Here is a 27,228-nt window from a genome sequence, read left to right as displayed (position 1 = left end):
CCGTGACGTCTTCCTCCAATCTCATAGCCCATTTGAAACTTTCTCTGAATTTAATGAGGTCGCATTGTTTTCGAACTGCCAGTTTTTGTAGGGGGCCATTCCACTTTGTGTCCAACTTAAGGGGTTATTTTACACCTTTTATGACATGATGGTTTATTTCAAGAAGTGGCGATAGGAAACCTAATGTTACCAGTTCAACTTTCCGATCATTTTATCATTCACAAAACGTGATATCGCCAAGCATTCACCTTGTTTTGGTTTCTATTGAAAAGTACCTATTTAACAAAAAAAACTATTGAGCTACTAATGAACTTCAACAAGTGCTAAATTTAGTACTAAAAACTCAACACTGTATCCCACACTCTCCAGCAAGCTTCCTTATGGTTAGACATTGATTTGCCTATGCCTGTGGATTTTGTGGACATGTAGGTCGTGCATTGATATGGCAGGATACCCAGGACACTCTTCATCTTCAATTGACACGTCTTACATTTCACAGCAATATCACTTTACTAAAAATCTCGTACAATTGGAAAATGGTGTTACCATTAGATGATCTTTAAAAAGTTAGCAACATGAAGCGTATTCCCCCAGAATCATCTAGGGCCGCCCAATTCAAACTGCTCTTTCGGTACAAGGGAGTGTACTGACCGCAGATTCATTTATACCCAGCTAAATATTTCAAAAAGATAAGCACATAGTTTGAGAGATATCAATTCAATTTTTTAAATTAAATTCAAGATGAGTTCCAAAAGTATCGAGACTGAGTTCTCGCTGGTAAGGAAAGAGGACACAGAGCAGTCCATGTAGAGGAGGTTGGGGAGGGATCCATGAAGGAGGGTCTTAACCAAGCGAGAAGGAGTTGCCATTAAATGCTGCTGAAACTTGGCCTGCGATACATTCCTGATGTGGGTGCTAGGGCACTCAAACATCGCTGATAATGAGGAAGCTAACAGACTGGCTCGCCAAAATTCCGAATTAATAATGGTGGGGCAAGAACCAGCTTTTGGCATGCGGCCATCGACTGCTAAGTCTACTTTGAAGAGGAAAATGTCAAGGATTAACGCAGCGAATGGATCGTTTTGAGCTTCTGCCGGATGGCGAAAATCTTTGTGGAGGAACCCGAGGCCAGTATTTTTGTTGTCCTTTAAGAAATGGGACATGAAAACCCTAGTAGAGCTTTTAACGGGACACTGCCCCTTAAACTAACAGATGGAAAAACTCGAAGTGGTGGTCTCGGCCATATGCAGTCAATGCGAGGAGGAAGAAGAGACGGCCCTGCACTGCTCGGCCTCCTCAGACCTCAGACGAAGATACCTTGGTTAGGTTTACTTCAGAGTCTTCAAGAGTCTGCGCATTCTCTGTCTCTAGAGAATGTTCTTAGATTCGCGAACGCCGTCGGCGAGGGGCCGATGAATAGGTGATAGCAAAGGTCTGTGTGCTTGAGCAGGTCACGTGTCAAAAGTCTGCTCCCAGTCTTTATCGAAACGAAGCGATTGATCCGCAAGGAGTTTCTATCTGCCGGTGAGACTATTACCGAACGCCTAGTCTGTGCGGACATCACGACAGCACGTTGACTCACACGCAGCTAGCTGTCCTCGGGGTTTTGACCAGGAATAAAATTGCAACGTTGTTGAACCCTCTCTATAGCTCTGATGTGGCTCCCTCTTAGTTTCTCTTGTTCTCTTGGATGAAAAGGGGTATGAATGAGTGGCCTGAGGGAGGTTCAGGCCGCTTCGATACGAGTTTTGAAGAGTAATCCGATTGCCCGATTTTCAGGAGGTCGTATGAAGCTGAGAAAACCCGTTGGCAACGGTGTATTGACGTCCTTGTACGTCAATACACTGCTAATTTGAAGAATATTAAGATATTGTGACAAAACTGTCAATAAGTTTATTCTTCCGGGATAAGTACCGACATTTTTGGAAAGTATCCTATATTCGCCCTACCAATATTCAATTTAAGTGTGTTTCCTATTTCTCAATATGTTAAATTCCCACTGGAGTCACGTGCAATCCTATTTGAAATGCACCGCCTCAATGGAACAATTCGTACAGAACTTATGGCCTAAACAAAAATGGTTCGCACAATATTCGTTGAATGAAAAATTAACCAACTTGAGGTGAGTTTGAGATTTCGGCATCCTTTGATATTTCATATATTCAACTACCGACGTTTTATTCTGTATGGCAGCAACAATAGCAAAGAAGAGCCCGTCGAGGAGAAAAAAAAACCTATCAAAAGAATAGATATCGGCTCTTGGATTTTTAGCCGGAAATCGAAGTCGGAATTAGGTTGTGTCGGGACTACTTGCTCAGTTAGGCATTCAAGCACTGACAACTTGTTTTTTAGTATGTGTGACTGAGATTGCAGCAGTGAGCAGGATACCGGGTAAACTCAGATCTATATCGGTAATAGTTCCCACATGTCCCATATATGAAGTTGTCAATGCCCTCCTTTCTGGTAAAGTCGCTTATCATACAAATTTTCAATATGCTTTATAAAAACTTGATGAGAGATAGAGATAGAACTGATGTTATCATCGTAGTCGAGTTGTTTGAGGGAAAATCATGCCATTTTCCCTCAAACACCTCGAAGCCCTCCATGTAAGACAGAAAGCTATCTCACCGTTAGCAAGAAGGAATAATATCGACGACAGACTGCAATCTTGCCCAATTTCAAATTTCTCCAAAATTTTAACTCGATGCAACATGTTGCATTTTGTGCTGGGCCCTATCAAGGTCTCATTCTTACCTTCAGGAACTTTCTCTGCTCATAGAAAGCGAACTTTCTGGGGATCCTCGTTACTGACGTTGAGGAGCGTTCGCACATTTCAGAATCCAATCATGGACCCTTAACGATAGCAAAACGTCGTAGCTGAAAAATGCGCCCACCTCCAGGGCATGAGAACCGTTTCCAAAGTATAATGAAATTCGAGATTTGCAGGCTGCTAACCCGCAAAACTCTATCCTTCTACGTTGCCCTTTACGATAAGCAAGGAATACCGCGAGTGAATTTTAGATCACAAGAGAGTCATAGAAAATGCTATTAGTCCAGGATATTTTTTTTTTAATCTGGATCGAAAAACTGCTTCGGCGTACGGGCTAGATATCAGTAGACGTGTTAATTAAAGCGAAAGTGGCAGTGAACAGGTCACATTTTAAGAAAAGGCGAAAATTTCATTGCTGATTATACTAATGGAATTTACGATACTACGTCCTTGAAATGCGTGGCGCAGAATAATAGAGGAGGTGTGCAGGCTGCTCTGGAAGACCGTGCAGGCAGCTGAGGCACATTTTGATCACGGAAGTCTTGAAATTTCACGAAAAAGGGGCTTTCGAAGGCTCAGGTTTTTACAGAACGATAACTAATCTAAGTGTGGAACTCTCAGATTCTTTGTAATAATATGCAAGCTATTTAGTTCCTGCAGTGAAGCAGTTGGAAACATGAATTTTGGATATTACTGTTTATTGGCACCGAGAGTTATCAATTCATATCATTGCTTGCAGGGCCGTAGAGAGAAAAATCCTGGCCCGGGATGAAAATTATTCTAAAACGGGGCCCGGGGTGAAAGTCTTGTGAGCCGCCTATTATTGCCTTTTTCATTTCTAGAAATTTCCGAGAAGAATATCCCCTTCCATCGTCCTTTCGTCAGGCGTGATTGCTTGCACTCAGTTCACCCGGTCTTATAGTGGTGCTTGCGAAGAAGTCTAGTAAATTATCATTTCCAAGAATCATATATTCGTGGCATTCATGCCTAATAGAAATGTTAAAATCATCTTTTTTTTTGAAAAATATTAAATTTTCTCCATTTTACATAACTAAATTTTCTCCAACAATTTTTCAGGCCTTCTCTCCAACCGGAAAATATTTGGTATCAGTCGGATCTCAACATGATATGATAGTGAATGTTTTTGACTGGAAAGTGAATCTAAAGATCGCTTCCAACAAAGTTAGTGCAAAGGTAGCGGCAGTTAGTTTTAGCGCAGATGGCAACTATTTTGTTACAGTTGGAAATAGGCATGTGAAGTATTGGTACCTGGAAGGAAGTCGGAAGGTGAGACACACTTTAATCATTGATTTCAATTTCAAAATTCAAATTCAATAATTAGATTTAATTCCTTGCACTATTCTATTAAATATACTCAATTAAAGTAGCTAAAATATGTGTAAACTCCTATGCTTAAATTTTCCTACAAAACTAATTTCCCTCCATTCTCATGATACTGAGATTGGATTACATCATGTCCTTATCCCAAACTTCCGAACTAAAACGAATTTGAACAGACACTATGTCTTGAATCTATCGCATCCTAAACACTAATTGAATTACATTTTAATATGCATCCTTTCCTTTCCTTTCCAGTACAAAGAACCCATTCCATTGATGGGAAGGAGTGCCATTCTAGGAGAGTTGCGGGACAACGATTTTTGCGCTGTTGCATGCGGTAAAGGTGATTGTTCGGACAGCACATATGCTATAACCCGTGTCGGGCACTTGGTGGAATTCAATTCACGAAGATTACTGGACAAATGGGTTGCATGTCGGACAACATCAGCTAATTGCATTTGTGCTAATGCACATTATATTCTTGTGGGCTGTGCCGAAGCAATTATACGAATATTTAATGCCGCCACCTTGGAATATGTTACAACTTTGCCCAGGACACATTATTTGGGCGTGGAAGTATCGAGTGGTAAATCATTTATTTTAGTTATATGAAGTGGTGTGGTTAGCTATGATTGTAAATTTAAATTCTATCTAGTTGGAGAATCAAATGATACCCTGGACTATCCTCTTCGAAGAGCGCAATTATTGTGTACTGTTGATTTTAGTCTGCTCCAAAGATTATATTTAGATGGTTTAAAGTTTTCCGCACCTTTACAATCGCTTAAACCCAAAATGTAAAAACTAATGAATTTCTAATGCAATAAAAATATATTTTAGGTGTTCATATCAATCATATAATGACTGCGCCACAAAGTGCAAGGTATCCCGATACGATAGCTATGGTGTTTGATGAAGTTAGATCGAAAGTGGCCTGTGTTTACAATGACCATAGTCTGTACATTTGGGATTTACGAGATGTACGGAGAGTGGGGAAAAGTCACTCATTTCTGTATCATTCAGCATGCATTTGGGGCGTGGAAACAGTGCCATTAGACCTAGAGAACAATACAAATCCTGCTCTGCCAGAAAGCTGCTTCCTCACTTGTTCCTCCGACGATACGATAAGAGTTTGGGGTCTCGATGACTGTCCAAATACTGATGTTTATAGGAAAAATATTTATAGCAAAGAACTTTTGAAAGTTGTGTATATCGACAACGAACTGAATTTTATCAAGGACACCGACAATCCCATTCTGAGTACGGAAAAGACGTCAAGTTATGATGGCAGAAACGGTGTCAGATGTATTAAAATCAATTCAGAAAAGAATCACCTTGCGACGGGTGATAGGAGTGGAAATATAAGAATCTATAATTTAGTAACCCTCAAGCAAATTACCATGATTGAAGCTCACGATTCCGAAGTATTATGTCTCGAATATACCCACGAGAAAATTGAAAAAAAATTATTAGCTAGTGCAAGTCGGGATCGATTGATACATGTTTTCGATGTGAATCAAGGCTATAATATCCTCCAAACTCTCGACGATCATTCGAGTAGCATTACGTCCGTAAAATTTATTGGAACTGGCAATAATTTCCAAATGATATCCTGTGGAGCTGATAAGTCAATTATGTTTCGAGCTTTCCAAAACAATCAGTTTTTAAGAGGCACAAACTGCTCAGGGAAAACCACATTGTACGACATGGAAGTCGACAGTAATGGAAAACATATCCTCACAGCATGTCAAGACCGTAATATAAGAGTCTACGGAACACATAATGCGAAGCATACAAAAACATTCAAAGGTTCACATTCAGATGATGGAAGTTTGATTAAGCTTAGTTTAGATCCTAGCGGTATTTACATCGCTACTTCCTGTACAGACAAAACACTGTCGGTTTATGACTACTATTCGAATGAATGCATGGCTAGAATGTATGGACATAGCGAGTTAGTGACTGGCCTACGATTTACAAATGACTGCAAATATCTTATCTCAGCGAGCGGAGATGGATGTGTTTTTATTTGGCAAATTCCACATGATATGATTGTCACGATGCAGGCTCGGCTATCACAGCAGCGACTAAGATCGGGTCATATGCCTATTCCGCGACCAGTATCGAATTCCGTCACCGATATTATAATTGACTCTCCCACACGAGATCATGAGCAATTCAGTTCATCTCCATCTCACTTATTCATAGAAGATGCCCCTTTGACGCCTGGATATCGATTCTCTGACGTTGGTCAACTTCCTCAGTGGGCAAAGAGAAAAGGCCAAGATGAACCCCAAGCGAATTCATCAATAGCATTAAGTTCTAGTCCTAGTCAAAGTCAAATGGTAAAGCCTAGGGGTAGATGGGCTCAACGTGGGCAGGATCCTGATCCGTTGGACCTACGAGGGACTGCAGACAGTTCCTTGAGTAGTACATACACAAATGCCATGCAGACATCGGACTATAATAGCGGAAGCTCAAAGGATATTTATAACCAAGCAAATTTAAGTGAGGATAGTTCAATAGATAGCGGAATGGAAAATAGAAAGGATAAGCCGTTTAGGACAAAAATTGTAAGTTTTTAGGAAAATAATTTGGTGTTATGATTTTGATGTTCATTCAATTATAGGTTGGAGAGCAAAAGAAAGGCACTAGTTTACGTTTTGAAAGTAATAATGACCATGACGGTGATGTAGAAGACATATCAGATGGCGAAAGAACCAGTTCGGATCATGGAATGATGTTCTATCAGAACGCAGGGCCCAGCACACCAACGTAATTTAACTATTTCTAATGAAACTCTGTTATTAACTGATTCACTCCCTATACAGTGATTTCAAAGTGAATGCAATGAATGAAGACGAATTAAGAAAATCCGTAAGAAGACAGAAATTCGAAAAATTAGGCCTTGCACTAAAGGCATCGGAGCAAAGTGCTCCATCGACTGGAACGGGGACTGGAACTTCAGACACAGAAGATGAAGGTTCAACGCCTAGCGGTGAAAACGCTGACCGATCGTTAGCCTCAACATTGGGCGGTAGCTCTGAAAGCATACCTCAACAAGCTTCTTCCAGTTTTCTTCAAGCAGCCCTGGATGGTCCCGGAAGTCTATCAGATCGAAGCGATAAAAGTATTAAAAACTTACTAATTTCCAAATTATCAGGATATTTTACAAATTACAAAACTTACTTGCAGAACGTCGCAGCATAAGTGCAAAACATAACACTGAAAGCAAATCTTCAACTTCTTATTCGAAATTCTACACAAACAGCAAAAAGGAGGAATTACTGAAAGTTATAAATGAAGCCAAAGCCAAATTGGAAAATGTAAGTGATCTCGAATTTCTTTCTTAAAATTCAGGCTTTATTTAATTAAATCAAATGAACTCTAAACTAGTTTATAGTGGAAAAGTTTACTCTAAATAAATGCAACACTATAGAGTCATTTTAAGCCTATTACAAACTGTAGATAAACTACAAATGTTTCATGAGTGAGCATAAGTGGAAAACATTTTGTATTTTTCGTTATTTTAGGGTCAGAGAAATCGTAGTAGAATAGTGAATATTCATGAGGTGAGAACATTGTTAGTGGACACACACACAAAACAAACAAAGTATTTCCTATTGCACTTAAAACCACTTCTCTACTATTAACAAATCAAATTAGATGTTCACAAGAGTCTTTGTATAACACAAATCAAAATTTGGGTGTGGGTTTTGGGTATTTCTCTTTTTTTATTTTTCATAATCTATTTAATTTCGTACGAAATATAAATTATAATTGTTATTTAGTAAAAACTTTATTTCAAAACATATTTTGAATTTGATTGTGAAAACTCTCTAAATCGAGCCTGGAAATTAGCTTTTTTTTATCCTATCGCGTTAGGAATGATTGCTTCACTCTGTTAAGATGATATTCTAAAACAAAAATCAAGTAACTATCTTCTATTCATGCTATTAGAAAGCCTACCGTCTTTTTTACTCCAGTGCAAATTTTATAAGACTACATATATCATTTTCTTACCCTCTCAGCTTCTCTTAGTAGTTCCAGTTGTTTTTAGGATATAAACTCTGTAACTCTTAAACATAAAGTCATTACGCGATTATGTGCTATTCATATTTACATATTGATTCCTCGGAAGAACTGAAGTAACAACTGCTTTTCTGAAGTAAACAATTGAAGTCTACACGTTACGATACATGGTCTTTATTTTATGACGATTTTGTCAGTTTTGAATTTGGTTTGGTGTTACGTTACGAGTCGAGTCGAAATGAATTTAATCCGTGCATCTCGGATGATGGGACCAACTTGAAACCTAGTTATTCAGCGATTAAGATAACTATTGACTAACTTAAATTTGAAAACAACTTTTGAATGGACCGAAGAAGGCTTTGTTGAGTTGTTGAAGGTCATGGATCACATGTGGCGTTATTAATGTTGCGCAGGAATAATGTGAATCTTGCCTCCTGGATTTATATCGGGAATGTAGATCTTTTCGAACTGGATGAAAACGTAGAAATATCTGTGTTGATGTACAGTAATTTCGGGTGCATGAAGGCAACGGAATCAGTGGGAAGGCGGTCTCGGAACTCCGATCTCAAATGTTTCTTTCTGTTGGAAAAAATCGTTCATCAGCAGTGCAAGCCGTGACGATAGTGATTGCTTCGCCGCTGTCACCTGTCTTTATTTGGAGTTCAGCCCGAGATTCTTTCGGGGGTTATCACTTTTCACCGACAATTTTTCCATCATTGATCGGACTTCTCAAATTAATTTTCGGGCAAATCGTCCAATTTTTCAACTTCCAATCCAACTTCTGGATTTCTTTTCTTAGCAGAAATACAGAAATGTAAATTTCTCGTTATCGCAATAATCACTTGGCCGCACCAAGTGCGATTGTTATATTAAATAAACAGAGCCAACTATAATCATCCACTTGGTTCTCAGTGTTGAATAGATATTTTACTTTCAAGAGCACATAAAACTTTCGTCTGACTCAGCATTACCTAAATTATGTTTCACAAAATTTAACTCATCTTCATGTTCCAAGTCAAATAGAAACGGCGCAACAACCGGTATCCGGTCTAGGCCTGCCTTAATAAGCAACCCCAGATATCCCGGTTTTGCGCCGAGGTTCACCAATTCGATATCCCTAAAAGCTGTTTGGCGTCCTGGCCTACGCCATTGCTCCATCTCAGGCAGGGTCTGCCTCGTTTTGTTTTCCTACCATAGATATTGCCCTTACAGACTTTCCGGGCTGGATCATCCTCATCCATACGGATTAAGTGACCCGCCCACCGTAACCTATTGAGCCGGATTTTATCTATAACTTGACGGTCATCGCTCATAGATTTCGTCGTTATGTAGGCTACGGAATCGTCCATCCTCATGTAGGGGGCCAAACATTTTTCGAACGATTCTTCTCTCGAACGCGGCCAAGAGTTCGCAATTTTTCTTGCTAAGAACCCAAGTCTGCGAGGAATACATGAGGACTGGTAAGATTATTGTCTTGTAGAGTAAGAGCTTTGACCCTATGGTGAGACATTTCGAGCGCTCAAAGTTGTAGTCTCCTATCTTTATTCTTCCCGTTTGACCAGTGCGGTTTGATGTTAGTTGGTTGGTTTTTGGTACTGACGTTGCCACCATATACTTTGTCTTGCCTTCATTGATATGCAGCCCAAGATCTCGCACCGATAGCCGCTTGCTCGATCTGGATGAAGCCAGTTTGTTCGTCTCGGGTTGTTCTTCCCATGATGTCGATATCGTCAGCATAGGCCAGCAGTTGGGTGAACTTAAAGAGGCTCGTATCTCTTGCATTTACCTCAGCATCACGTTGATCTGTTGCTGATTTGCCTGGAGTGAAGCCTCTTTGGTATGAGCCAGTGATGTTCTGGCATATCCAGCCTAGCAAGATAGCGGAGAATATTTTATCGATGGTACTCAGCAACGTGATACATCTATAATTTCTGCACTGCGTGATATCTCCCTTTTATGTATGAGACAGGTAATAGCTCTTTGCCACTCGTGAGGCATTGATTCGCTGTCCCATACCTTGAGTACAAACTTATGAACCACTTGGTGTAATTGGTCGCCTCCATATTTAACTAATTCGGCTGTAATTCCATGGGCTTCTGGCTACTTATGATTTTTAAGCCGATGAATTGCACGGTTTCTTCTATGCTTGGTGTGTGGCAGTATTTGTCTGTCGTCTGCAGTTGGCGGGACCTCTAACTCGCCGATGTTTTGGTTCCATCAATAGTTCAGTAGTGCATCAAAGTACTCAACCCATCGCTCCAATATGCCCATTCTGTTGGAAATCAGATTTCCCTCTTTATCTCGACAGGATGAGCATTGAGGTGTGTGTGGCTTCATCCTGCTGACTTGTTGGTAAAACTTCCGCGCCTGGTGCGGTTGCTCCCTATACTTTGCGAGTTCACAGACCTGTTGGTTCTCCCAGGCTTCCTTTTTCCGTCCGTGAAGTCGCTTTCGTGATAAGTCTCCGCGCATGCCCGCGTCCTTTGAGAATGCAACATTACTCGGTATGCGGCATTCTTCCGTTCCGTTGCTAGCTTACATTCATCGTCAAACCAGTCGTTCCGATTGGAGATAGTAAATAGCTGCCCTACTTTTCAAAATTTTTGTGTGAATAAGTATAATATATATAATTTTTGCCTGCGTCCAGGATTATTGTCTCAGCCGAAGTTGCACTTCTTAGCACGAGGTGCCGCTTAACTGTTTGGAAATACCCTAGTCACCTTTATTTCACGTCGGATGGGTCGCTTATTATATTCCCTGTTGGTTGGTTGTAGCTTGTTTTATTTTTTTCTGGATTTTTAACCAAATCAGTCGTCCTGTTTTTCCGGTCTTTTGTAGTTTCTCATACTATGTTCACGATATCAATGTTCTCCTCGGCGGAGTTTCATTCAGTAAGCTATGCTACATGGAGTCGCACTCTTCGGCAATGGTGTCATCTTGTAAGTTTCTAATGTTGAAGTTGTTACTCCGAATCGTGTGTCTTTGCCCATTTATAAATGGTGCGGTATTGAAATTTCATTCGTAGAAGATAATGTTAAGAGTAACATTTTGCCCGTATTTTCTAACATTTAAAATGGTGCCTTTTTTTGAAAAAATGGACGGTTTCCCCATTCATTTAGGGATGTTGGGGCGCAGCAAGCTTATCGAACTAATGTCAGTTTCTGCTCGTTACACACGCTATTCTTTCTCATTTATGTTTCCATAGAGGTCGTGTCGCTCTGTTGTACCCATGTTTGCTTCTTATCAGCCGATTTCTGCGTTGAAGCTACCTAGAACTATCTTAATATGGTATCTACGAAGTTAGAGTAATGAGACTGATTCCATAAAAACCGTAAATTTAAAAATTATTCTATAACTCTGCCATTCCATTCAAAGTAGTTCCCTGGGGTAGCCACACAGCGATTCCAGCGCGTTTTCCACTCACCGTAACATTTCTGGAGCGCTTTGACTGGGATGTCCGCGAGTGCCCCCGTCATGGCCGCTTCGATGTCCGTAATTGACTCAAAATGGGTTCCTTTGACCACCGATTTTGTTCTAGGGAACAAAAAAAAAAGTCACAGGGTGACATATCGGGCAAATAAGGCGACGATCCCTTTTGAGACTAAGTACTGGAACACGCGGAGGGCGGTGTGGCACGGTGCGTTGTCGTGATGAAGGATCCAGTTACGAGTGATGTCTGAGCGCACCCTGTTGACTCGTTTTCGCAATCTTTCGAGTACTTGGCGATAGTAGACTTGATTTACGGTTTGCCCCGGCGAAGCAAATTCGTTGTGGACGATTCCACGGCTATCAAAAAAAGTAATAATCATCGTTTTCACCTTCGACGGGGTCGTGCGGAGACAACCATTTTGAGGTTTAGCGTTTTGTTTCGGGATCGTATTGGAAAAACCAACTCTCATCGCCTGTAATAACTCGATTAAGCAGCGTTGAACCGTTTTCCGCTTGTTTCAAACAATCTTCTGCGACGGTCATTCGATGCTAGTTTTGCTCCTCAGAAAGGTTCTTTGGAATCATCTTCGCGCGCAACTTTTTCATCCCAAAATCGCCTGTTAAAATTTGCCTGACTGTTTCACGGTTCATACCCAGTTCCGAGGCCAAAATTCAAACTGCTAAACGCCGGTCTTGACGGATTAGGGCGCGCACACGCTGCGCATTCGCGTCAGTCTGCACCTCGACTGCTCTCCCACTCCGCGCCTCTCAATACGACACAGCAGGCGAACTAAACAAGCTAGAGCGATGGTGAATATATCAATGGAGAGGGGAAAGATGTCGGGGAAGGGGAAGGGAATTTGAAGGCTGCAGGTTTACCACAAGCGCGGCAATAAAATCAGTCTCATTACTTAATTGTCTAACCTCGTATTTGCTTAACAAATTTATTATTATTAGCTCTAGTCATAATACACATTTTAGTCCATCGAACTTATTTCGCCGATTTGCTAGTTGTCCTTAAGGGGTTAGGTCATTATAGCGGCCTAATAAGTAAGCGTATGGTATTTTGGGATTTTTTTGTAACGGGGCCTTAATTAAATATAATTAATTTGTGTACGAAATTGACAATCGGGATTTAGTTCCATTTAGGGATTGTCTCTAAATTTTCAGTTGTTCTGTATGCTATATTCGGGGACATAGTGGAATAGAACTAAAAAGAGAATCCCGATCCGTCACGCGTCGATCTCTGTGAGATAGTAACCAATGGCCAAGCACCTTGGATTGAGGCTAGACTCGAAAAGGTGATTTCTCGACTATAACAAACCAACAGTGTTCAACGCTGCAGCAGGAATTTCGACCTTAAGACCTAGATTATAGCCTTTCAGAAAAAGGATCAGTTGATTTTTTTAACATGCTACAAAAAATAAATTAGATATGAATGGAAATATGTAAATTTCAGTGAATTTTTGACGACCGATCCCCATGAAACAGGGACAATCACTGTTAGCGCCAGTGATCTGCCCAGAACTGAGCGATTTAAATACATCGGGTCAACGCTATCAGCCAATGGAGAACTGCGTTATGAAATTGCTTCATGCATTAACGCAACCTGGATGAAGTGGCGTTTCACAACTGGTGTTTTTTGTGATCGACGTATCAACGAACGTCTCAAATCTAAAATTTAACGCAATGTTGTCCGTCCTGTCGCCCTCTATGGTTCTTGTTGTTGGCCAACTATAAAAGACAATGAACGGCATTTTGCGGTAATGGAGCTGAAGATGTTGCGTTGGACGAGTGGTGTGACACGTTTTGATCACATCCAAAATGAGGATATCCGCGATCGTTATGGGGTTGTACTGATCGTGGAGAAATTGCGAGAGAGGCGTCTTCGATGGTATGGTCACGCTATTCGCGCTAACGAGAATTCATTTGCCAAGATTGGTCTGAACATCGAAGTCGATGATAAACGACCAAAAGGCAGGCTGAAACAACGGTGGCTTGATGCGCTGCATGGGGATGTAAAAGCCTCAAGATTGCACCCAGATCAAGCATTCGATAGAGCCAAATGGCAAAACCCATCACAGCGAGCCGACCCCGCTTGTGAATGGGACAAAAGCTGAAGAAAAAGATGTAAATTTCAGTGTGCTAAAGTCTCGAACCAACAGAACTTCCAGACCTGTTGCAAGATATCTAATAAATCGGAAAACCATTCCCCTGTCGGTGAAAATTAGAATGGGTCTATTAGACCACTAGCGGTCATTTGTCGTTTATAGCAATCATTGTTATGAAAGGCTATAACACGGGTCAAGTCAGTTAGTGACAAACGTTAGGGTTTCTAACTAGCAGGAGACTTTATATCATGAGTGAACAACGGGAAAATACACTGAATGGGTCACGCAACACGTGAGTACGCGACTCACCGACAGCTTGTATCTGATTGGTGAGATTGATTATTTTCTTACTCAGCTTCTAAGCGGATAGAAAAGTGTTCAGTTTTCCCTACATAAGATTGGGAAGACACGTTTCTGTGTTTTACAATTGTGTTGCGGACGACGCCGATCATTCTTGTGACAAATGGGATGGAATTCGTCAGGAACTTTATGCAGGGACTGGGGCGCTCTCTGCGGACAACATTGTTAGAAAGACCGTCCAGACGCTAGGAAATGGAGCCGTTTCACACTTTACGTTCGTCTTCTTGGGAAGAAAGAGACCGATGGAGGGAGCGAATGACATGGTTTTTTTTACTAATAATTTACTCCACTCCTCACTTGTTCGTAATATGTCAAATGGTTCCAGGCTAGTTCTCTAAAGTCGGGGAGGTGTTTAGTTGGTAGTCCGACGTCTTATCTTTGCGGGAGTCCAACCCTCAGTGCATAAAGGAAGGGACTACGACGCGTCTAACCGTCGTTTTCCATTAGCGACGATAAAACATAAATTCTTTTTCGCCCGTGGCCACAACAATCCAACATTTCATTCTAGGCGAAATCATAAGCGCTATTTAAAACTGCTTGGAAAGGAAATTAATAAAAGCAATCATTAATATTATACCAAATCGAAGAGAAAGGAGCTGCATTGAAAATATTCAATGAGGAAAAATTAGATAGATTCATTTAGTTGTAGTGAAGTTACTGTTCGTGAAACGGTTACTCGTGAAGATATTTGTAAAAAAAAAGTATCTGTAGTGTTTAGAAATGAAAAAAATTGGCTCAATGTATTTACGAAGTTACAAACCATAAGTTATATTTGGTTTTTAAATTATTATCCAGTTATTTTTGGGGGGTATAAATATTGTATTAATATAAATATGTGTATATGCTTCTGAATAATAGCCAATTAAGGTCAATGTTTATCTCAGTGTTTTCAACTTATGCACAATTGCTGGGTGGAATAATTTTTTGATGTGTGTAACTAGTTTATAATTAACACAAATAAAAGAAGTGTCTCGATGTCCAGAATGAAACCCGCTGAAATCAATGTATTCGCACAACATTTACAAACAATTTTATCAAAGGACAACAAATACAAGACAAGTTTACTTTAAACAATTCCGTAGCTTTCGGTGTATATCATATATACCCATAAATAATCTAATTTTATTTGCACCTCTTACGAGCATTTTTAACAATGAATCCATGTAACTCATCAATAACTTGTTGCAATTAATTTAAACAATGCTTCGCTTTTGCTACATCAAATATCTTCAAACTGATTCAGAGTGGCATAACTACAATTCAATCGAAGAATTTAATGATTTTTAATAGTTTTTTTTTCAGCTGAATGAAAATCATATTTAATGATTATTTCAAATATTTTAGGTCGGCTACCGGTCGAATCTGCGAGGCAGCCAAAGTATCTCAGATCTTACGCATGCTTCCAACACAACAGAGACAACATTGCGAGTTAGCCGTATTAATCGAACAGGTAATATTTTCAATCTCTTACTAATTGTTCGTGAATTGTATGAGAATTGAGCAAAATGGTACACTTGTCTCGGTGGGATGACGTCGAATACAGGGCAAAATTGAGCATGAAATTCACGCAGTCTTGTCTGATATAATGCAATTGGAAATTGGTTCAAAATTAATGTCCATAGCTTTTTTGATTACACGATAGTTACATGTTATTGATTTTTCGAAATTATAATCAATTTCTCATGCGATGTTTTGCACTTGTATTCGTCTCTTGCCCGTCTTGCTCAAGTGAGCAACAAGCTTTGTATCATCCTCACCTAACTACATTAACGTCTCGATTTTCTCTTTTGCGGCTGCTTTCCTTGAACCACTAACTATCTAATACCCTCTTAACTGAAATGCGTGCAAAATGATACAGGAGAACATTATAACAACGCAAGTAGTACTAAACCTCTAATTCCTTACAATTACTTTCACTGTGCTGCACCGAGATCAGTTTTGTCGCAAAATTACAATACAATTAGTACATTACGGTCCATTTATCCACCATATCCTACCGACATTGGAGTATACAACAACAGCAACAATTCCTCAGATCAAGCTGACTATGATGTACCTGCAGAGCAACCAACGAAAACAAGGCCTAGTAACTTGGACTTGAATAGTTTGAAACCGGAAAGTGCAGACTCTTCACTCAAGTCTAGGAAGCATCCAAGTATTCTTAAGAATTATAAATCCTGCCCTGTGTCGCCTGTTCATGAAGAAATGGACTGGAGCAATTTACCTCAAAACACAGGCAGTATTGTGTTCAACGAGCCAAAAAGGCATTCCATGTACAGTGATGATGCTAAAACTATTTTGGATATGATTCATTCAGATACAGAGAAAATGATTGCTGAAATAACACAAAAGTACGGGGATTTGGAGAAATTTGATCCCATCTCGGATCTTCCTGATCCTCCTACAATGACACTGAGTACTGAAAACGTGAACAGGTTACAAGACAAGCCACTGGAAAAAGAACATGGTTTTCTTTCTGACGAAGATGGAAATTTCAGTTCCGATTCTTTGGAAGATTGCAGCCTCGATTTAGACGTGCAGAAGCCCAAATCGAAAATGTTTAAAAAACATAAAACTGTTTGCAAAAAACATCAGCAACGATCGGAAAAATCAAATTCACTACCAAAACGTTCTGTGTCTGACTATTTCATATATGAAGAGTTTTATCAGCCACAATACCGGAATGTGTCGTTGTCAGACATCCTGAAAGAAGACGATAATAAGGAGAATATGTTCTTAGAAACACAGCGGCACTCGAGCGCCAGCTTCTTCCTTGTACAATACCCTGACCAAAAGAGCCAGGAGAGCATTCTAACTGACAATTTGAGTGGAATTAGTTGCTATAATAGCATGGAGAGCATTCTTTCGGATGAGTCAGATTGCAAAAGTGCGCCACTGGAAATGTTGTTCAATAAAAGGAAGAAAGACATGCGCCTGAATCAGGAGACTGCTTACTTTGATAAAGTCGATACTTCTTCGAAATCGTATGGGTCCAGTCCGAACGCTAGCAGTGGATTTGATTACTACATGCAACAACGCTACGCCGATAATAGTACTCATTACGATATATCCAATTATGATTTAGAAGGTTTTTATGAAAGTGGAAAATATTTCAATACAGGGAAAACTTCATTGACCACTTCACAAACGTATCCGCGCTTTGAGACTTTACAGGTGAATGATGACATCCCTACTCTTAGCTATAAAAATGCAGAATATAGTTCCAGTGTAAGTAAAAGTCTCAGTAAAGAATTCGCTCATCAACGTTCAAAAAATAATTCTAATCCAATATACATTGAAAAGGATGAAATTTGTCGTCAGTACATTGACATTAACAACCCAACAATCGGGAGACCGTTTCAAAATGATTCGATCTATGTGATGAAAAAGTCATGCAGTTTTGAAATTGAGATGAATGAGAACCGAAGATGTTCACGATCAACTACAAAACGTTTTGAGCGTAACTTGGAGAAGTTTGAAAGTGATCATGGACCTTCTAAAGTTTCGGCGGGTGGTCCCACTGGTCCTATTGAAATGAACTATTGTCCGCACAAGCCTCCAGTTGCTGCACGTCGATCATCCAGTATGCGATCAAGAAGTCGATCGCGTACTAAAGAGCGCTACAACACTGTTGGCCAAATTGACTTCCAACCAGAAAAAAGGCCTACGAATGAAGTCCGAGATTTCGTGAACAAGGAGTTGCATAGTTCAAAAAAGGAACGAAACGATGAAAAGAGCTTTGAAATATTCATCTCTGAGCGAGGGAATAGCGAGGATGATAATATGGACAGCTTGGAGTTATACAAAAAGCCAAATTTACACAAAGAGAATTCTTTAGATTCACTAGACGAACCTACACAAAAAAGTTTGAAAAACTCTCAAAACGAGAAGACTTGTGTGCCAAGCAACTTAAGTACGAAACTTGATGATACCGAATATTCTAAATTTCAAGATATCGAGAAAAAGATTCAAATTATCAATAAACTTGTCGAAATGGAAGAGTCTCGCCTGGAAAAGGAACGCATCCAAAAAGAAAATCGCTTGAAGCCATTTGAGTGTAATTCAAAAGAAGGCGGCTACGTCCGAAGTCTGACGAGAAACTTTGATCGGCTTGCTAGAAACATCGAAGAGGAAATTGAACTTGAACGAAATCGCCAAATGGCTGCAACCCGCCTGAAACGCAATTATAGCCTTCCAGATGTTTTAGAGGGTGCCAAATTTGAACTTTTTGAATTCACTATTGAACCATCGAATAATGTTGATGATGCTGAAAGTGAGAAAATTTTAGCGGATTTTCTAGAGAAGGATAAAGGTGTGATGAAAATCAAATATGATTCCTGTTCTTAGAACAGTTTTATGCATGTTTAGCTGTGTGAAAATATCGACCCGCATTTTTGCATGCTTGTGATTTCGTTTTGTTAACAGATACGCTTTGAAGGATTTGTTTCGAAGCGAACTGTTGGAGATTTCCTCACAAATTATATCACTGCGTCACTTTCATACACTGTCACCACCTTGGAAAATTCGATACAATATTCATTTTATTTTTTTTTAAAAAATATATTTTTTTATTAAAAAATCACTACTCGAAAGTTAGACGAGCTCTCTTCTGTTCATTGAAACTAGGCCACCAAAACAGATGGCAATAAAATTTATTAATTTTCAGCATGATATCCGGAAAATTAACTGAAAAAAAATATAATTTTCTACTGAGCAGCTACAGTAAGGACTTATTTCTAGTTAATCCTAATTCATTTAGAAACTGCATGATTTGCATGCTTCAAAGGCTTCATTGCAGATATAGAAATAGCACAGATATTTGGTTTTCAAACGTTACTAATTTCGTATTAATTTCTTAATCATTCGTGCAACTTTTTCCAAGTAAAAACCTGTCTGTGCTCTTTTCGATATTGCAAAATTTCTCTTCCAAAATTCGAAATTATATTCAGAATAAATTTCTCATTCTCTTCGCTTACTTAGAACAATAATCCGACTTAACTTTAATTTTGCAAAAAATGAAAATTTCCTCTAAATATTTTTTTCCTTATGTTGTTTTTTGACATTTTGGTTGTTACTCTTTTTTATAGGGAATCCAAAAAGCTTAATGTCCGTGAATAATGATGATTCCCCTATTAGGCGTGCTTGTTCGCTTAGTGATTTAAGTTTGGGAAAAGGTAAAATAATTGAAAAGCAAAGCAAATAATAATAGTAATAATTGAAGATAAGAACAATTTTAAGCCGTTACAATTTTGTTTTCTATTTTGTAAAGATTTTCCTCGTTTGGATATTAATGTTGTATATTGTTTTTATCACTATTGTGTTTGTTGGCTGTATTTAAGCTTTTGTTTTTAATTACATGCGTGGATTTTCACTAATATTCTTTGGTATGAAATTCTTTTTAAGGTGCCACAAAACCAACTGCTACTACTCGAACAAATGTCCCTGTACGGACTCCATCGAAACGGCAAACAAGTGTGGGGCCGAAAAGTAGTAGCAATCTGGGGTCGAGGAGTAATTCAGTAGGCGTTCTAAATCAGGTAACCATTGTTGTTGATTTCGATGGTATTTTTGATCACCAACAATTCCCTTCATCTTTTAGAGCGATTCAGAAACAGATACCTTAACATCGCGCGGTGGTATTATGAGGCCTACACTGTCTTCACAAAACAGAGCAAATAGTACAGGTATGACTTCCTGAATTTCTTAAAGACGCAAACCCAAGATTTAAAAGAGGCTTCGAATATATAGCATTTCCACGCCAAGTTAACGACATTCCAGATGAAGTTAACAATTTTTCAAATTTCATTAAAAGTTTTCCACACCAAAATTCACATATCTCCAAATCAAATTCACGGTTTTCCAAATTAAACTAACTTTTTTCCAAATCAAACTAACGATTTTTCGAATGAAATTAGCATTTTTCCAAATCAAATTTCCAGGATCAAAGTATTAAGTAATCTAAAAGAAAAACTAAGTGTGAAAATTGGGAATACTACCTTGATCAAAAAGTTCCCGGAATTCATTAAAAAAATAAAGAATACCTGTTTATTGTTGAAAATCGATATTGTCCCCTTCAAAGTAGTCCCCATCGATTGCAACGTGCTTTGCCAACCCTTGATCCAGTCCTCGAAACATTTTTGAAACTTCATATTAGGTATCTCCATTAGGGCCATCTATGATTTTTCCATTATCTCCTCTCGGATACCGAAGCGCGTTCTTCTAAGTGGTTTTTTGATTCGATTGAAGAGGAAAAAATCGCATGGGGCCAAATCAGGTGAATTCGGTGGTTGTTGGATGGTATTCGTGTTGTTTTTAGCCAAAAACTCGCGGATAATGATGGCGTTGTGAGACGGTGCATTATCGTGGTGCAAGATCTACAAGCGACGGACTGATTCACGCAAACGTCTCAAAACACCCAAATAATATTCCTTGTGAACATTCCGACCTTGTAGCAAGAATTAACTACGCCACACACCGTCATAATCGATGAAAACCGTGAGCATCGCCTTCTTCTTTGACTGGAAACGCGGTTTCTTAGGTCTCGGCTCATCCGACGCGTGCTATTCCCTCGCCTGATGTGTAGAGTTCGTGTCGTACTCATAAACTCACGTCTCGTCTCCAATAATGATGCGTTTGATGAATGTTGAGTCAGAATCAGCGATGAAAATCATGTTTTCGGCGATGTGCACACGGCCCTTCTTTTACATGAAATTCTCTGGACACGCTCAGAGACATATGTACTTAACTCAACGTAACTTTCACAACTGATGATAAAATGACGCCAACGGCGGTTGAGTAACACATACACATAAAATGACATCCGAGTACTAAGAGCGCCACACAGCGATCATTCCAAAACTTTTTGATCAAGGTAGTATAGTGCATTTTCATATATGATTATTTTTTTTTCAAATTATGAAATTTAATTTGGAAAATTTCATTCGGAAAATCGTGAATTGCTTTTGAAAGACTTGAATTTAGTATGCAAAGACGCCAATTCGATTTGGATTTGGATTATATACATTTGAATATTAGTTTAATAAAAAACTATTAATTTTTCAGGCGTTTCGAGACAATACCCGAGTAAAAGCAACGCGACAACGCCTAGTCGCCGGAAAGGCTTACAAAACTCATATAGTAGTGGTAAGATTTGCAATATAAAATCCAAAGTGCTTAATTGATCTAATAATTCCCTGTTTTTTTCATAGTCAATTTGTCTACACCAGCCCAAGATGATTCGAGTTCAGAAGAAGCTCAATCGGGTCCTCCAAGCAGTTCAAAACCTGCCGTTCCACCCCGACCGCGCAGTATGATGATTGATCATAAGAAATCCAGTATTTCTACGGGAAAACTGAGAGGAAACACTGATAGTTTCGGAGGTGGTGATTTATCAATGAGTCCAGATTGTGAGTGGAATAATTGATTCTGGGTGGCAATTGCTTATTGAGTATTATTTTTCAGCAACTTCACAACTGTGTTCAAACATAATTAGCATGCTGAACACCACAACAAATGCCGTGTTGCAGCTTCATTCGAGGCTGAAACATAGTGATGAAACATCTGGATCTAGAAATAATAATCTAATGTTAAAGGAATTGGAAAATGCTGTGATTATGACCCAAAATATGCTAACAAAAATTACAAACAAGTAAGTGAAGATAGAAGTTTTTAAAAATTTCAAACCTAAAAGGTAGATAGAAGTGTGTTCTACAAGTTTTTGGTTGGGATATATTTCACTTAGGCTTCCGAGAATTTGCAGAAAGCTTTTGAACAATAAGCGTCAACTGAGCGGGCAATAACAAACCGGTCCTCCTCTAGGTAGAAGCTAGGAAATAATTCTATGCGTGTAGTGCAAATATTCGTGGACCGATACCTTTCAAATGGTTGCCACGCAATCAAACGATTACTGCTGCGAAATATCGGGAGCCGCTTAATAAATCTGCCTGAGAAAATCAAGACTAAACATCTACTCGAAGGAAGGAATCATCTTGCCAACCGAAGTCCTTATTCGGCATGTTTCGCTCTTTTTCTTCTGTCGCATTGCAATCTGATGAACTTGCTTCCATTCTCTTAGGTCGTGCGACCGCATCTTCAAATTAGTGAAAACGAGCAGCGTATGATTTACTCTGTCCGCTGCGTCTTCTACCATCCTTTTAAATAGGTGTCTCGGAACTCTTCTATCATCCAACATTCATTTCGCAATTCTCCTATCATTTATACGAGACTGGCTTCTTGTTTGACATATAAAAGATACAACTCCCTGTTGGATCAAATGAGCGTTGAGAAGGAAAATGGCTTCATGTTCGTCATATAGACCTTAGCCATGAGCCATCGACTTGTCTCAATGCAATGAATTACAGATCCGACCAAATCAAAATAGATACTTTGATAGCTTTGTTTTTCTGTGTAATTTTTTAGTTTTTAATATTGGCACGAAAGATAAAATGTTTTGTTGAGTTGACTTAATCTGTTTCGCTTTGTCCTTAGTGACTGTTGTTCCGAAATACACAAAATTATCAACTCGTTCAAAATTCTAATCATAATTTCGGTTTTACTCCCGATTATTTCGTTGCCTCATTAAGCGCGACCAAGTTCTTTTTGGCGTCGACTTTTAATTATAGTAATCGTTGGCGCAACAATCCATATTGGATCAGTACCTTGAAGTGTGTTAGAGCACTTCATTCAAGCCCGTAAAGGTAAACTACAGTACACTGTAGGAGGCAATGTGGTAAACATTGCGCTCGACCGATATTATTACCCTGATTTGACTCAGGTATTCATTCACAGCTGAGTTGATGGTATCCGACATACAGTTACGATAACAAATCCCCCTTCCATCAGTGCGATTTGAACCGCGACCTTTCGCTACGATAGTCCAGTGCTCCAACCCCTTGAGCCAGCCGACTTTTAATTGCGCCCATATAAGTTTAAAATCTGCATAGGCCATTTTCTGCGAAAATTGATAATGCATTGTGGATTTTTTTCTTCATGCAACTCGATGCGATGCAAATAACTAACCACTGTATCTCGTGAGAAATTTTGTCAGGCGGTAATTTATTTCTGTGGCTTCCACTCGTGCTATTTTAACACGTGGGGACAATATATTGGTTGATGCCATCTTTTGTGTACTTTTTCTCTGGTCCTTCCTTTTCATTATATGATATACAGAAACCATTTCCACGATGGCACATAATGCCTCGCCTTTCATTTCCACTGGTTCATGGGATCCGGGCAGCATTTACATATAGAAGGATGGCTCGTACCATTCTAACCATGAGCAACCAGCGGCTGCAACTTGATCCTCTCACTAGCACCGTCCTTATTACTAAACATAAGTTAGCTTTGGTTGCATAATTCAAGGTCATCCCGAAATCAAACTGGCATTTATCAGTGCGACCGTATGATGTACGAGATAGTTGAGCATCACTCTCTTAATTTCGTGGGACGTTTGTGTTTTGTGTTTTTTTGTGTCGTGCTGGAACGTAGAACGGATTATCCGAAACCCATGTTGTTTTTAGAGCACTGTTCGAATTTTCGTCTGCTTTCCTGTTGCCTTCAACAGATCTCCAGTAATTTTTCCTTGTTAACTGAAGGTGTCGGGAAGGGGTCCCATTAGAGACATGCCTAGGGCTTATACCTCGTATGATATTATTATCCAATTAACGTTGCCTTCATCTTTCTCTTTGATAAAATCAAGTTCGAAAGGGTTAACTTTGCTTCAGTCGAGTGCTGGGTGGAATAATTGTCCTCGTGATGAATTAGTTCAGCTTAAAACTTCGAATTTAGACATTATCTGTGTATGTTGTCTGCTATTTCCAGCATCTCTTCAGTTTTTTGCCACTAAACATATTTAATCGATTGTTAGCTTTTCATGTTGAAATTTTACTTGCTATTTGCTGTGCGCTACTGTCGATTATTTAGGATATGATTTCGTAACATACACAATTTTGCGCCATTCTTCAGTTCTTAATGCACTTGGGAGCTCATGAATCTTTTTCATAAGGCGTGCACCCATTATTTTGAGGGAGTTTCTGCAAGTGTTCCATCTACTAATAGCGCTGTTTTTATTTCATGTGACTCGTCGACTTCCTCAAGTATAAGCGATGGGACAGTTAACCTACTGACTTCGTCGTTTGAACAATAAGGCCTAAAGCATCTCTTCCTGCAGCAGATCTTGCCAGGAATATACAAATTTTACTTTTAGGCACCGCTGCTCTTAGTATTATATATATGTAGCACTTTTCTTATCAATCTTATGTTGGCGTTCATTATTAAACGACTCGTTTCGTTTGTGCCTCAGCCTAATTGTTTCCTCTGTTGCTGTGTTAATGCTGTATTTTCCTTTCTTTTCCGATGCGGTTGGCTCTCTCCAATGTTCCGGCATGGTCCAAGGCGGTCCCTTCATTTTGGAGGTCTTCGGTATCAAATCTGATGGCTGGACTGGTTCTTGTATTCGAACAATGGGTTCACTATCCGATATTGATATCCCGCTTTGCCGAAATAGTGGTCGCTATCGATATAAACCGTCTCAACCCGCCATATGAGCACATCTGAACGGTGCCAGAGGCCGCTCGCTTTTAAATGAGAATGTAATTTATTTAATTGAAGATCTTGCTATCTGGCGAAGTTTACATTTTCTTGTGGATTTCTTGATGGGGGTAGGATACTGATAGAATAGCTAAATATACATAGGACATACATACATAGGAATTTTACTCGAAGTTTTAAAGGCGATGATTCCGAATAGCTTCACAATGGACTTGTTCTTCCGCGACCATAAGGTCGCCAAGCAGCATATTTACAATAGGACAAATTGCAGACGATATTCTTATGAACTCTACTTCGGGAGCCAAGTACCTCACCGCACTTGCATGTTTCTACCTGATCTTTTAGAATCTCAGTTCTGGGAAAGTTTGGTCCAAATTCATAGTCCACTAGTCATTTCCGTAGTCATCGTTGTTTTTGCGATACAAAGCGCGGTTTGGAGTTAGACAGATTGTCGTCCTGTTGCAAAGCCTTCGGGGGGGACCATTTGGCTCTTCTCTATTTTTCGGTGCCCAGAACCCCCGTTTAGCCACTCTTGTCTGCTGCTTTGTATTGACCCGAGGTTACCGTAAAATTTTATTAATTTTTCCACGTGCCTTATTCGGGACTACACAATTTCTCGTGTGTCCTTTGTTTTGGGGCCAGACAAGTACGCATTCAAAACGGACTGGTGTTGGGCGGCCTTGGGCAGGAAACGATGATAGAAGTTTAGCATGCCCAGGAACCTCCGCAAATCCTTTATGGTTTTCGGACGCGGGAAGCTTGAGATCGCTTGCATCTTGTCTGGGTCGGGCTGTATTCCGTCAGGGGAAATGAAGTGGCCGAGGAATCTCACCTGTGCCTGGAGGAACTTGCATTTCTCAACGTTTAGGACTAACCCCGTGTCAAGGAGACGTTGAAAAATGCAGGACCGCGTGAATGAACCTTTGAAAGATTTGCGCCGCATTGCACAACCCGAAAGTCATTCGTGTGAAGTTGAAGAGTCCAAAGGGTGTGCATATTGCCGCCAGTAGTAAGCAAAATTGCATTTTAAATTCAAGGATTTTTCTGCTTATGCATTAAATTAATTAACTTCCTTTCATTTTACAGATCCGACAACAACAATATGCATGTATCTTTTGCACCAAACGAACAACATAACAGTTTAGAGAACGGTGACTATCTACTGATGATGAATAAATGCGCCGATCTCCTCAACAAAGTACGGAATAAGCACAAATCCAATGACTGTGAAAATGAGACTTGAATGCCAAAATCGAATTGAAAACTAATCAGAGGTAGCATATCCCTCGACATCGAGGACACAAAAAAGAGGTTATGCTAAAATAATCTGTTCACTTTGATATCATGTCAATTGGAAATTATGGTTTTTCGAATTGTCGCCAAAATGGAATATGTGAGGATTTTTCAACATTACAATGGATATAGCAGAGCGAAAATGGAAAATAGTGAAGTTCACTGCAACAGTAGAAGCGTAGAAAAATAGAAAAAAAAAGCAAAAAGAGTGACAGATTTCTTCCTGCGAGGTTCAGTTTTATTAATTCTAGTTTTTAAGTAGTCAAAACGCCATAAAGCTAGATATATTGATGATCATATTATGATGATTGTAATATCGATGATGACTAATTACATGTCGTTCACTCCACTTTTTTGACTAACTCTAAGACGTAGTATTTTATATTGTATGTTTATAGATGAATAGATTTGATTTCGCGGTTTCCGATATTATATTGTATACACATATGTGCAGATGTTTGTAAAGTAATTGAAAGTTTCCTCGGAGCTCGGAGACCGGAGAGTGTAGAAGATCAATTTTGGATTAAAAAATAGATTGTAATCATTGTAAGAATGGGCAAAATGTGAAAAAGAGAACTAACTAAGAATTAAGTCAAATAACTAATTATAACTAATTAAATACTAAGTATAATAATTGATTAAGGTGTCGTTTTATCTTGTACACAATATCCTATCTTTAATTTTCAGTTTTAACTCTTGGTTTTATATTCTCTCGCTTCCATAGTAAGCTTATTAGCAATTGTACTTTTCATCATTTTAATAAAATTGCATAACTTATTACATCCAATATAAGAACTCATTTACAAGCTTCATAACTAATCGTAAGTGACAAACACGAAATAATATCAATAAAACACGTTGAATAAGAGAAAGCTAACTACACGAATTTATAAAGCTGAAATATTTTTTCAAGTCCTGACCCATATGAACAAAGCAACTAATTTGCATAACACATATTAATTGATACGCTTATAAGAAGGCATTTTTCAAGACAAACATAATGAATAAAAGAAAATACGTCCAACAAGAGTAGACTAAGTCTCATTTGCAATATAAATTAATGCTACTAACTTCTAATTAGTTGAATCAAGTCTCCTATCTGAATGAGTGTTGTTTATTTAGATTTGGATGGCAGTTGTTGTTATTTTACAGTAAGTGTGCTTTGTTGTTTGATTTCCACAAACAAAGAGTTTACACTGGTTTCCTGATTTATCACTAATTTGCACTAATCCTTTAACGCATTCCACAGATTGTGAAAGCGACTTGTACTTGGAAAAACTAAATCGACTAAAATCGAATCCAATTTTAGCACGTTTGCATGAAATATTCCCTAGTTGCAGTTGAATT

General features: G+C 39.1%; 1 protein-coding gene across 9 annotated transcripts in view; it reads left to right on the top strand.

Moving 5' to 3' along the window:
* Nucleotides 1-26,910, top strand: part of LOC119647497 (mitogen-activated protein kinase-binding protein 1) — a 394,909-nt gene extending 367,999 nt beyond the window's left edge. For 3 of the 9 annotated variants that reach the window (XM_038048456.1, XM_038048489.1, XM_038048465.1), the window contains 15 exons: nucleotides 3,848-4,057; nucleotides 4,367-4,697; nucleotides 4,949-6,681; nucleotides 6,738-6,883; nucleotides 6,940-7,238; nucleotides 7,304-7,434; nucleotides 7,642-7,680; nucleotides 15,385-15,490; nucleotides 15,899-18,352; nucleotides 19,444-19,577; nucleotides 19,640-19,724; nucleotides 21,103-21,183; nucleotides 21,249-21,446; nucleotides 21,502-21,688; nucleotides 25,675-26,910. In XM_038048456.1, coding sequence (XP_037904384.1) covers nucleotides 3,848-4,057; nucleotides 4,367-4,697; nucleotides 4,949-6,681; nucleotides 6,738-6,883; nucleotides 6,940-7,238; nucleotides 7,304-7,434; nucleotides 7,642-7,680; nucleotides 15,385-15,490; nucleotides 15,899-18,352; nucleotides 19,444-19,577; nucleotides 19,640-19,724; nucleotides 21,103-21,183; nucleotides 21,249-21,446; nucleotides 21,502-21,688; nucleotides 25,675-25,831 — 6,291 coding nt within the window. In that variant the 3' untranslated portion in view covers nucleotides 25,832-26,910. Of the gene's footprint in view, nucleotides 1-3,847; nucleotides 4,058-4,366; nucleotides 4,698-4,948; nucleotides 6,682-6,737; nucleotides 6,884-6,939; nucleotides 7,239-7,303; nucleotides 7,435-7,641; nucleotides 7,681-15,384; nucleotides 15,491-15,898; nucleotides 18,353-19,127; nucleotides 19,215-19,443; nucleotides 19,578-19,639; nucleotides 19,725-21,102; nucleotides 21,184-21,248; nucleotides 21,447-21,501; nucleotides 21,689-25,674 lie in introns of all 9 variants that reach the window. The other 6 variants (XM_038048472.1, XM_038048481.1, XM_038048498.1 and 3 more) reach the window with 5 other exon arrangements.
* Nucleotides 26,911-27,228: the final 318 nt, after the last annotated feature.

This window comes from Hermetia illucens, chromosome 1 (genome assembly GCF_905115235.1).
Source record: "Hermetia illucens chromosome 1, iHerIll2.2.curated.20191125, whole genome shotgun sequence".
In the NCBI taxonomy this organism is placed as follows: Eukaryota; Metazoa; Arthropoda; class Insecta; order Diptera; family Stratiomyidae; genus Hermetia; species Hermetia illucens.
This window is presented reverse-complemented; position numbering and strand designations above follow the sequence as displayed.